General features: G+C 39.3%; 1 protein-coding gene across 1 annotated transcript in view; it reads right to left on the bottom strand.

The window, feature by feature from the left end:
* The window catches only part of PDE1C (phosphodiesterase 1C), a 247407-nt gene that overhangs the window by 208323 nt on the left and 26447 nt on the right, over positions 1-12637 (bottom strand). The window contains exon 2 of the mRNA XM_064703189.1: positions 2398-2569. Coding sequence (XP_064559259.1) covers positions 2398-2569 — 172 coding nt within the window. The remainder of the gene's footprint in view (positions 1-2397; positions 2570-12637) is intronic.

Below are 12637 nucleotides of genomic sequence, written 5' to 3'. Positions count from 1 at the left end.
TGGGTTTTGGTCCATACTGTCTTCAGACGGTGAGTGCTGATAGTTGAAGCAGGAGTCCTCATCATATGTTCATTGGATATTATCCCAACCAAGCAGGCATTTTAACACAAGCATACTTATATCAGCTATTTCACTACTATATCTAACAGAAATAAAACTATATTTTTATAGCAAAGTTACCTGAACATTATACATATAGCATCTATTTTAATATTTGCAAAAAGCTAATAATATAATATATATCTATAACAGAGAGGAACAATGTAGGGACCCTTGGATGGGTGATATGTGTCTACCCAAACCCTGTCGCTTTCCCCATCTCCCTGGTCCCAATACACACTTCTTTCTCTATCTCTTCTTTCTCTTTGCCTTTTGAACTATTAAATAAAATATATAAATTTTTTTTGGTAGCAGCATCTAACCTCATTTGGCTTTAATCTCATTTTTGGGTATATTATGAACCTTCCAAGTTCTTTCTGGTTTATACACAGAGGTTTATTTATTTGGTTTATACACAGTGTTTTCTTTGCTTTTCTGAGTTTAAACCAGATCACAACAAAGGGGAAAATGTTTGACAGCTGAGAGAAGATTTTTATTTGGGTTTCTGTTTTTGTTAGTTCTTGCTGCCATTGTTGTTGTTTGTTTGCCCTGTTATTACATATTAGTAAAGAACTGTTATTCCTTTTCCCAAATCTTTGCCTGAAAGCCCCTTGATTTCAAAGTTATAATAATTTGAATGGAAGGGGGTGATATTTTCCATTCCAAGGGTGGTTCCTGCCTTCCTTGACCGACACCTTTTTTACAAACCAAGACAACTCTCTTACCTTCCACTCCTTCACAAAACTATTAAGCACACACAGGGCTTTGATTCCTTGGAAAACTAGTCATTTACTATTTATTTTGTAACAACAATTTGTTTGGATTTCCATCTCTAAAGTCCCCCAAAATGCCACATTACACAGTAATACCTATATTGATACAACACAAAGATTCTGTGATGTTTATAAAGCCTTTTAAACTGTACTAGCAAAACTGTTTTGTTAAATTACGTTTTCCAACTCATCAATCCTTATTATGCTATACTATTCAGAATGCTGTCACACTATTTTGCCGCACTAAATGGTTCAAATTATCTTGACAATAGCAATGTAAGGAATGCTGCTACCCATATATTGTTATCCAAAGTAAAAGCTGACAAATATTTAGACCTCTTGAAATTATAGATTTTAAATATCAGAGGTACAAAACTTTTAAGTCATTAAATACCGTAAGCCATCATAAAAGGATGGTAAGGTTCGGAAATCCTTGTCCTGTATCATTTAAATGTGAATATTAAAGAATGAAAATCCACTATGAAATTACAGGGTTATTAATATAGACTGGCATAAACTCACTTTATGTTATTATGCTTTTAAACATCAATCAGCCTGAAGAAATACCTGAAATAACTAACTAATTTAAAGACTCAATCAAGTACCTTCAAAATAATCATATGAAAAGTGAAATAAGTTTCACAGACTCAGGTATAATCAAAATCACTGTAAATTTATCAAATCAAAATCAGAGAAATTTATCCAAATCAAGGAACATTATTTTAAACACAGATACGTTTAATACAAAAGAAAAGTAGAGCACAAATTTTCAACAAGGAAAAAATAAGCTGAAAAAACACTTTCAAAAATCAATTTTGCCACTCACTTTGCTTTTTCTAAGCATACTATTTTCACACCAATTTTCAAATTTCAGTCAAAAATCCATTGTATGCCCCATGGATTCTCTATTTTACCTCACTGTGGGAGACAATTTTTCAGAAAACGTTTCCAAGAAACATATGGTAACTGTACATTGACAGCATTAAATAAAAGAGTGGAAAACACAAGAATATATAAATATCTATCTATATATCGATATATCACTCTGCAACAGCAGAAATCACTTTTTTGCAAGACCCTGGTCACAGTTCTTCCCCTTCATATATTAATGCTAGGCAATTCTCAAGACATTACATCAATAGGAAAAAATGTAACTCACCCTTGCATCAATGAAGCTCATCATCTGACCTAAAGTGCAATTTTTCATCATTTAATCCCTTGCAAATGAAACAATACCAAACTTCAAAGCCATCATCGTATAATGAGCTTTGTTGATATTTTGACTAGCTACAGACTTTCTGCTAAGTAAATAATCTTTTGGGGAGGCTAATGAAGTGTAAGAAATTAAAGGCCAATCCAGTCACTATTATTTATGGATTTATTTTTACACTCTTTTTCAGTATGAAGATATACAGCATTACAGAATCTTTCAGTATCAATTTCTGTCACCAAACCCACAGCACAGGTTTAATCTTAAACAGATAGCCTCTCAAAGATAAATGAAGTAAATTCATATCAATCAGACCTGAAAGATGTTTTCACCAACGCCTCGGGGTTGTCCACTGGTAGTAGTTCATCTGCTAAAATTTCTTCAGGAGGTCTCGGGTCATTGATAATGGTCCGCTTTGGCCTTTCCTTGAAGTTGCTGGTCAGCCCACCAATAATGGCGCTCCACAAGCAGTTTTGTGATTTAGACCCTGAAAAAACAATGAGAAGGAAAATAAATTCATAGGCTTATTGCCCAGCATGTCAGAATTCTGAAAAATAAAGGTGATCTGCTATCACTTTACCTTTGCATAACCACAGTTTGGGAAAACCTAAATAAAAATTCAAAGTGGAAATAAGCACAATGGGTCATTCCAAATGCAAAAATGTAATGCTTCCCATAAAAATATTTTATTACATAACATGAGGCTTTCACACCTGTCCTGGGTTGTCCTAGTGTCTCTGAAGTCAGCAATTGATTTTAATTAGGTAAAATTTTCTGATATTTTCCCAGCTTTCAAATCAATTATCCAGTGGACCTAATACACGGATTAAGGGTTACTTTTTGATGCAATACACACTAAATACACAAGATGAAACCAATCAGAAGAGCTGCTATCCCATGGGTCAAGAAAATAAATCACGAAAACTATCCTGTTCTAAGCAGCAATATCTGCTGCTGTGGACAGGAGCCAGCAGCACTTTTTTTCTGATTGTCTTAAATATCTTTTTTTCACACAGTCTAGATGTTACAAAGACAGAAGATCAGCAATAATTCTTATCTATTTTCTCCATTCCATAATAATGTTCAGACAATTTCCCAGGTAATCAGAAAAACTCCATACTCTTTGCTCTTAAATGTGAGCAGCCACCTAATGTGCAAGAACTGTATTTACCCAGAGTTACAGGTAGCCTTGAGATTCTGTGCCATGCCCTGTAGCTGTATTTCTAGCTACAATAGCTAGAAATATAACCTCTCACACCATGTAGTCCAAAGCCTAGTAATGGCTACACAAAACCAGCAGAAATATATGCAACATCAACACAATATTATTATTCAAGGGTCTGTAATGTTATGGCTGTTCTTGGGACAACACTTTAGCAAACTTTTCTGTCTAACTATCAGGAGACACATTCCAATCATCCAAGACTTTCATTGCTGGGACTGAAGCCCCTTTGCAGAGGACAACTCCGGTGAATTGACAGCACCCCACTTGACTCACTACATACATCACAAACACACAGTCAGAGAAGATTTCCCTCACCAGCTTGTCCCCAGGTTTCCCACAGCACACGTGGCTCCCATGGTGATCAACATTATGACAGCTGAAGCTGGGTGGTTCGAGGGAGGTATCCCAAAAAAGAAATCCCTGGGTTTCTAACCCTTACATTCTATGCACCCATTAAAATACTCATATTTATTCTGAGGTCTTCTCATCCTTCACTGGCTCTTGCAAGAGTCTCTGGGTGACTGGCCATCCTCACCTCACTGGACTATGGCCCAGGTCCCCATGCCCTTATTTATGCAAATGGTCTGCACCAGATCATATCTTGTTGCCTGGGGCTCTCTATTTCCTCTCACCCATGGCACAAGCTGTAAATTGCATGCCAGGTTACCTGCACTAGGTATAGTCCTCAACAGTCTTTTCTTTCTTTTATTAAGCATACCTGCTTATACATTAAAAGGGAAATTTCAAGAAATGTAACCATTTCAAGAAATTTAACCACTACCCTTATATACCAAATTATCACAAGTAACAAACATAGCAAAATTCAGGCTAAGACGATTGTCATAGGGCAGAGTACAAGATTACTGATTCTTGTGCACAAGTGCTTAAATAATTACCAATACAGAAAAGGATTCTCAGAAGTTAATTATTGCCCAGTTGGTTGGTTATCCACTACTCGTTTGAAGTAAGAATGGTGTATCCAATTTTCCTAACCTAAAATTTTCACAGCAAAATAGGAACACCCTAAAACAGTAATGTCATTTACAATCATAGCCTCACACCGTGTCCCAGGTGCAGAATCTGGCATTTGACTGGTTAAACTTTATATGGTTGCGGATTTTTCAGCCCTTTAATTTGTTGAGGTCCCTCTGCAGGGCCTCTGCCCGCAAGGGAGTCAACAGCTCCTCCCAATTTAGAGTCATCAGCAAACTTAGTTAATATTCCCTCAAGTTCTGCATCCAAGTCCTTAATGAAGAAAACTGGGCTGAGGATTGAACCCTGAAACACCCCACTAGAGCGGTCACTAGTCTGATGTTACCCTGTTCCCTGTAACTCTTTGTGTCTGACCTGTGTGCCAGTTTCTTATCCATCTTGTAACATGATTATGTAGTTGTATGCTGGACATTTTGTTGTGAAGGACCCTGTGAGAGACAGTATCAAAAGCTTTGCTGGAATCTGGAAAGATTACATCCCCTGGCTTTCTGAGATGAGCTAAGTGGGTTACCCTGTCGTAGAAGAAAGTCATATTCAACAAGCAGGATTTTACACTCACGAAACCATGCTTGGCTGTGACCAATGACTGTATTTCCTCCAGATTTTCAATACTCCGCAGAATAATCTTTTTAATTACTTTACTAGGCACTGAAGTGAGACTGGCAGGCCTGTAGTTTCCAGGGTCCTCCTTCTTGCCCTTCTTGAAAATCAGGACAACATTTGGTAGCTTCCAGTCATTTGGGACCTCACCAAATTCCTAAGACTGTTTAAAAATCATCAAAAGAGATTTGCAATGACATCAGCTAGACCTTTGAGGATGCTTGGATGAAGGCCCCACAGAATTTTAGGGACCAAAATGAAACAGCAGGTCCCACACAAATTCAGGTTCAGCTGGGAACATTCTCACAGCCATGGTCCTCCAGCTCAGGGCACTGAGAACCCCTTGGTCCACCATCCGTGTTGAAGACAGAGGCAAAGAATTCATTAAATACTTCTGCCTTTTCCATGTCACTGTGAGATGATCATCCTCATCCTTCAACGGGCCAATGTTATTTCTACACTGTCTTTTGCCATTAATAAATATTTTAGAACTCTTCTTATTGTCTCACGCTTGCTGGCCCGCTTCAGCTCCAATTGAGCTTTGGTCACACAAATTTTCTTCCTACAATGGCAAGCAGTATCTCTGTATTCTTCCCATGTCACCTGACTTTGCTTCCACTGGATATACACCTTCTTTTCTTTGCCTTATTTCCAGGACAAGATCCCTGTTCAGCCAAGCCAGCCTTCTGCCTTTGCCTGCTCGACTTCCAACAGGGAATGCCTACCTCCTGTACCCTTAGCAGATGATGTTATAAAAGTAATGAGCACTGATTGACCTCAGCACCTGCAAAAACATTTTCCCAGGGTATTTTACATACTAATTCCCTGAACAATCCAAAGTCTGCTCTCCACATGTCAAGTTGAAGTTTTGCTGGCACTTTTCCTCCCGTCAGTGGAGATTTCAATCTCTTAGTCACCGTGGCCAAGATGGATGCCAATCATCACTTTTCTCATTAGAGCCTCTCTGTTGACAAGCATCAGATCAAAGAGGATATTTTTCTGAGTTGGAGCCCTTAGGACCTGTTGTCATCCAGGCTTTTAGCAATCTTCTGGCCTGGGCTGGACCAGCTGTGTGAAGCTCTGTGTTGGTTTAGGCCAAATAGAAATCCACTATAAGGACAAGAGCAGTTGACTTGAAAGTGTCCCTTTGTTCATCAAAGAATAATTCATCAGTACCATCATCCTGGCTAGGAGGTCTAGTAGATTCACATGATGATATTAACATTAAATCATGTTAATAATATTAATATTATTTGTTTATGCCTTGATTCTTACACAGATACCCCCCGTTGTGCCAGTGCCAACTGTGAGCTCCATACATTCTGACCCTTCTATTACAGGACTCATCCCAGCAGGTTTCAGCAGTTATGCCAGTGATATCAAATCTCTGGGATTGGGCCAAAGCCTCCCCTTGTTTGTTCCTCATTCTGTGTGCATTAGTGTAGAAACATTTCAGGCATAGTACAGTGTAGCCAACACCTCATTAAACAGATTGAGAGATCCTATTAGTCCACAGTTGCTTCAGGTTTTTGGCACACCATCCCAATGTTTATCACTGGCCAGTCTGGTATTTTCTCTTTTCTCCTTCCATGCTCGTTTAAAGCTCTTTCAACAAGATCTACTAACTGCTGTGCTAGAACTCTTCTTCCCTTCTGAGAAAGGTGCATCCCAGCAGGTGGCAGTAGACCAGGTGTTGAAGAGATCATCCCATGGTCAAAAACCACAGAATTTTTCCAATTACACTGGGCTTGGAACCAAACATTGACCTGATGCATTCTTATCAATATTATTCCTTGTTATGAGAAGGACCAAGGAAATCACAGCCTCTGCTCTTGTTTCCTCAACTAATTATCCCGAAGTCCTGAAGTCTCTTTCCATTGCCCTCAGACTGCTGTTATTTTATTGCTGGTGGCTTGAACAATCAATTACAGATAATAGTCAGAGGGTCTTGGTAGACTGGAGAGTTTTCCAGTGATGTCCCTTATCCTTGCCTACTGGGAGACAGAAGACATCCATGTGAGTTGGGTCCAGTCTGTATATCAGTCCCTCTGATCCCCTTAAAAAATGAGTCTTCTATTACAACTACTCGTTTTGCCTTCTTATTTGGGTTCTACTTTGGATTTTCTAGACAATACCTCATTTAAAACTTCCTTTCTGGGCTGTACATTTATGTACCTGTGTTTCAGCTGATGTGGGCTGATACCACATCACTACTGAGATGGTGAAGAGTCTGGAGGGAAGCCATATGAGGAGTAGCTGAGATAACTTGGCTTACTCAGCCTAGAAGAAGGGGAGATCTCACAGCCGTCCATAACTTCCTCACAACACAAAACATAGGAGCAAGCACTGATCTCTTCTCTCTGATTACCAGTGACATGACCTGAGGGAATGGTATGAGGTGGATGTTTAGGTTAGCTGTCAGGAGAAAGTTTTTCACCCAAAGCGTGGTTGGACAGTGGAACAAGATCCCCAGGGAAGTGGTCAGAGCACCAAGCCTGCCAGAGTTCAAGAATGTTCTCAGACACATAGTGTGATTCTTGGGACTGTCTTGTGCAGGGCCAGGAGTTGGACTTTGATGATCCTAGTGGGTCCTTTCCAACCCATGAAATGCTATGATATCATTGTGCATACTTTCTCTGCTCTTCAAACCTTTTTTTTCACGTATAAAACACACTGTATAAAGTGATCATCGCTACCCAATAAGTTGGTCTTATCTGGGATATAAGTTCCTGGCAGAGCTAAGTGCCTCCAAAGAGATTTTACATTGGGAGTCCTACAGGTTACTGTAGAGCATTTTGTACATCTCACAGAACCAAGTTTAAGGCTTCTGGCCATTTCAGGTAAGTAGATGCACATACTCTTACTAATTTCTCTTTTAACATTGTATTAGTTTTCTCTACATTTCATGAATGCTGTGGGTGATACGGCATATGTAATTTCCTCTCAATTTACAAAGACTTATAAAGCTTGTGGATCATATTTGCTGTAAAATGAGCACCTCTGTCTCATTAGTTCAATTTACTCTGGTATCTCATATTCAGATATAACTTCCTCTAGCAAGGCTTTACTACTCATGTGTCAACCCTTCTTTTTGGAAAGGCTTCTGCCCAGCCTGAGAGATGATCAACTGTCACTTACAAGTAGGCCTGTGGTCTCAGAGCTCAGTCTGATACTGGAGAATTTCTGGTAAGTTGGGCAGTTATTTATGATTCATTCTGCAGCAGCAAAAATTCTTTTAGCCACCCATACTTTCTGTACTGGTTTAGCTATTGCTTCCATCCTTCCATGGGCTTTCTCGTGAAATCATCTAGCCACACTGAGAAAGTATTTCTTTGGCAGAATTGGTTTTGCTCCAACTGACCATAATTCCATCATTATTTTGAGTTGCCTTCCACTTTTCCCATTGGTTTTTCTGTTGGGCAATCCTTCTCATAAGTAGTCTTCTGGTGTCTTAAATTTAGCCATTCACTCTGGTCAGCCATCAGAGTCAATGTTACATTGCATCAGAGGAGCCTCTGCAGTTGCATCAGCTACAGGACTCCCTGTTTCTGTAATGCCACTAGCGTGGGCTGGTCAGTTTCTACAGGTAGCTTTACTGACTTACTGTACATTGCATATTTCCTCTCCATTAAATATTCTTTTCTTGCTAATGTGAAAAATCTCTGTTCTATCCATAATATTCCTGATGCACGACAGAGCAAAGGTGTGATGAGAACGGCAAAGCAATGATCAGAACAGAAATACAGGGGATGCTAAGCCTGCATCACTAGAAATATTCCTGATACAACTGAGATAACGTCTGCCTGGGAATGGTCCAGACCCAATGCGGTATAAGGAAAGGATTCAGAAGCAAAGAGCATTTCTGCATTTGCTCACTGTGAAAATCTTAGAAGATTTTACTTTATGCAGTTTTTACTGTGGAAATTCTGCATATTTATCCTACATATATGTAAATAAGAATTTTTGTCCATATGGTCTGAAATCTTCTCAACACCTTGTTTATTCAAGTTTATTAATAGTAATAAGTTTTTGGGTGAAACCATGTATGAATTAATAAAGCTGGGGAAATGTCTTAGTTTGGAAAGACAGGTGTCTGCTAAGGAAGGCAGGAGCCTCCCCTGGAATGGAAAAATGTAAACCCCCTCCCTCCAAATTGCTATAAATTTGAAATTAAGGGGCTCTCAGGCAAAAATATGGCAGCAGGAATAACAGTTCTTTAATAGGGAAGAAAATAAAATTATAAAATAAACAATACAGTAAACCAAAACAACACTGACAGAGTCAGAATACAACCTGACACCCTGTTGGTCAAGGTGTTGGTAACAGTCCAGTTGGAATTGTGGCTGCAGTCCTCCTGGCATGTCAGGTGCGGTTGTGTTGGGTGTAGTCTTCCTCTGAAGATCCAGTGGAAGAGGCAGCTGCTGTTCCTCTGGGAAATCCAGTGGAGAAGCCATGCTGGTGTTCCAGAATCTCAAGATTAAATCCCGTAGGAATGCTTGGCTCCTCCCTCTGGGCAGAGCATCTCACAATGGGATGCTATAGGTCTTATCAGTCATACAGTGACATTCAGTAGCCTGTTATCAGCAGATGTCTCCCCGGAGGGAGGATTGGTTGTGGAAGAGATAAGGAGAACTCTCCACTTAACAGAAGACAGCTGCCATACAGATGGCAAATAGAATACATCTTGCCTTGCAATCTGGGACAGGAAAAAAGATTAATTTCTTACAAAAAAGTCACAACCCACACCAAAGATGATTTCTAGTATTTTCATAGATTTCTCATACCACTGTCCCTTTAGATATGCTTATTCTCCAGCCACACTCTGTGGAGACCCTGAGAGGCATTCCCTGGGTTAGAGAGACACAAGAAGCTTCCCTCAAAAGCTCTCCGGATCCCATTGGCTCCTTTCTTTGAATCTATGTCCCTCAGCCACTCCTTCCCTATTCCCCCATTGGCCCTCATCTTTGTATTGCCCCGGTACCACTCGAGAGCCCCTACCTCTTGATACACAAAAACCTGGACTCTCCCCATGAGTGTGCACTTGGACCCTGAACATCTTACTGTGCAGCTGAATTAAACATCTGTGGATATTATGCAAAGGCTTTTTTTGCTTCCTTACCCCAGATTTTATTAGCAGCTATTCCAGGTGCAACAACTCTCGACTCTTGTAGAATGAAGTCTAGGCTGATTTTCATCTGATTAGATGAGACTGTCAGCATGAAAACTACGGATATTTACTTTATTCTCCTAAATGGGTGACACCTTTTGACTTTCATTGCAACATTTTCTATTTTTTTTTTTAATACCATGCACATTTTCCATTCCAACCTGGAAGCAAATAAATCTCAGTAAATGGTATAGCAAAGTGCAAGTAATTTGTAAGTAACAGCTGTTCTTTCAGAAAGACAGCCTTTACAGGCAGGAGACATCATCCTGTAATCAATCCACTATGGGAAAATATTCACATGCTCTCTGTACTTTCTTGTCCAAGTAGACAACAAAATACTAGGCCTAGACAAATTTCTTCAATTTCAAAAGGTTGATGTTGTATTGTAACTGCCTGGAAAGTTCAAAAGCTTCAAACTGCAATAATTAAAATATCTTCATGAGTTCTTTGATTAACACAGATCACTCATATTCAAGTTCACTATATGCCCACCTTATAGGCAGGTTCCTTTTTTTAGTGATTGCCTCATTAAACTATTCCCTACAGTTTGCCACCGTTTTCTACAGAAGGTATCCATTTCACCAGTATGCCACCTCAGTCAATTTAGCTTTCCAATACCCTTTGCCTAACTCCTAGTACAATGCAAAAAAAACCCATACCACTTAATAGCATTGATTCAGCAACACTGATAGACAATAACAAATCATCTATATCTTGCCATTTATCAGCTAAGAGTCTGTAACAAGCATGTCAGGGGTTTTTCACACACCAGTAAAGATATTCTTTCAAGAAGACTACTTTTTTAATCTGTCAAAGGGCAGACAAACTTAACTATAAATTTCACACTTTTAATAAGATGGTCAGTGTTAGCAAGAGGAAAAATACATTAGATAAGGGAAGAACACAGATACATAGATGAACTTACACTGGATACACAATCTGGATAAACTCTTCAGTAATATCATCTCTGAAAACTCCAGCAGCTTTTTCTCTAAGACTATGATATTAGATGTTTTATAAACTTCCCAAACACAATCATAAAAATAGATTTCTTTTCATGCTTATCCATCTTACATTATGTGATCTTGCCAAAACCTGACTGCAGTGTCAGTTATGGCCTATCATTTAATTGGTTTCACTTTTTATAAATGTGTTCTTTCACAAGCCATCTCCTTAAACGGAAGGTTTTTGGAAGCTTCTTTTCTGTTGATAAATCCTCTTCTGATTTGGTCATGGAAAGACTGAATTTTCTCCTTCCACCATCTTTTTGTGGACTTAGCTCACCATGACCACTCAGTCTTGCCTCAGAGAATACGTATCTTTATATCCCCTTTCCATCCTTATTGAACCTCTTCAGTATCGATTTATTTTTTCACAGGCCATATGCAAACATCCAACATAGCCTCTTCTTGTCTGGTCACATATTAGTGGATGGTTGTGACACATCCCTCATATAAATAATGGACTCTCACATATAAAGTCCTTATCTACCTGATCTTTCACTCCATAAATTCCATATGTCCCAGCTCTCCAAGTTCACAGAACAAATGTCTCTGGTCACACAAGTTTTAGGCAGCTCTCATTTCCAACCTCTGCCATGGTAGTCTTTACAGTGTGAACAGGATAACTTCTTTGCTTCTCTGGACATACAGACACACACACACACACACATAAATCTCTTGGAATTCCCAGTTGTGAGCAGCATGTGATTGATCTGTAATTGCTTGCTAAAATCCTGAGAATGGCCAGCAGAAAAGTTGTGAATCAGAAGATGACAAAAGAATAACTATATAAATATATAGACATTCTTCACAGCAAGAGAAGTAGAAAAGTTCTTTTGGCTTCTGGACTATGACTTCTTTTTTTTATATTTTTTAACCTTGAAGTGTCTGGGCTGATTTTCTACACTTGTACTTTTTGCAGTCATTGCGGGAGGGCATGGTTAGGACATGAAGGTTATTCTATACCATCTCACATTATTGCCAGGGCTGGGGGAAAGGACTTTCTTCTGGGGAGAAGAAGGGGGTTCCCTCTAATGGAGCAAGTGTAACAGCTGGAGCAGTGGAATAACACTGGTTCTTAGCTGGAGGGACCAGTGTGGATGGTACCAATCCTGAGCTGAGGGGAGTGGTCAGGATGATGTGGTGTGGCTGTGGTCAGGTCACAAGCTCCATGGTGAGCATTTTTGCCTGTGAATCACTTTCTCTTTCATACTCTTTTATTATTAATATTGTTGTTACTGTTAATTTTCTTATGTCATTTGATATAGGGAACCTATAACTGAACTTATGCAACTGCAATTTGCTATGTAATCAAGTGTGTTAAGAACAGATAATCCTTTGCAATGCAATAACAGGATTTCCCCTATAGTTTAAAATTGATAAAGCAGGAACTAGTCCTCGAAAAACCAGTAAAAGCTGGATCTTTAGTTTGGACTGTGGCCAGAAGCCTTGAATGATGAACGGACACCAAGAGAGCCTGCACAAGGACTAGTTTCATCCAGAGGGCATTGTCACGATGACTATTTATTTCATGCAGCAACCCTTGCCCAAGACCACCAGAAGAAAGCA

This window comes from Zonotrichia leucophrys, chromosome 2 (assembly GCF_028769735.1).
Source record: "Zonotrichia leucophrys gambelii isolate GWCS_2022_RI chromosome 2, RI_Zleu_2.0, whole genome shotgun sequence".
Taxonomy (NCBI): domain Eukaryota; kingdom Metazoa; phylum Chordata; class Aves; order Passeriformes; family Passerellidae; genus Zonotrichia; species Zonotrichia leucophrys.
Note: the sequence above shows the minus strand (reverse complement) of the source record. Positions and strands in the feature narration are given on the sequence as shown.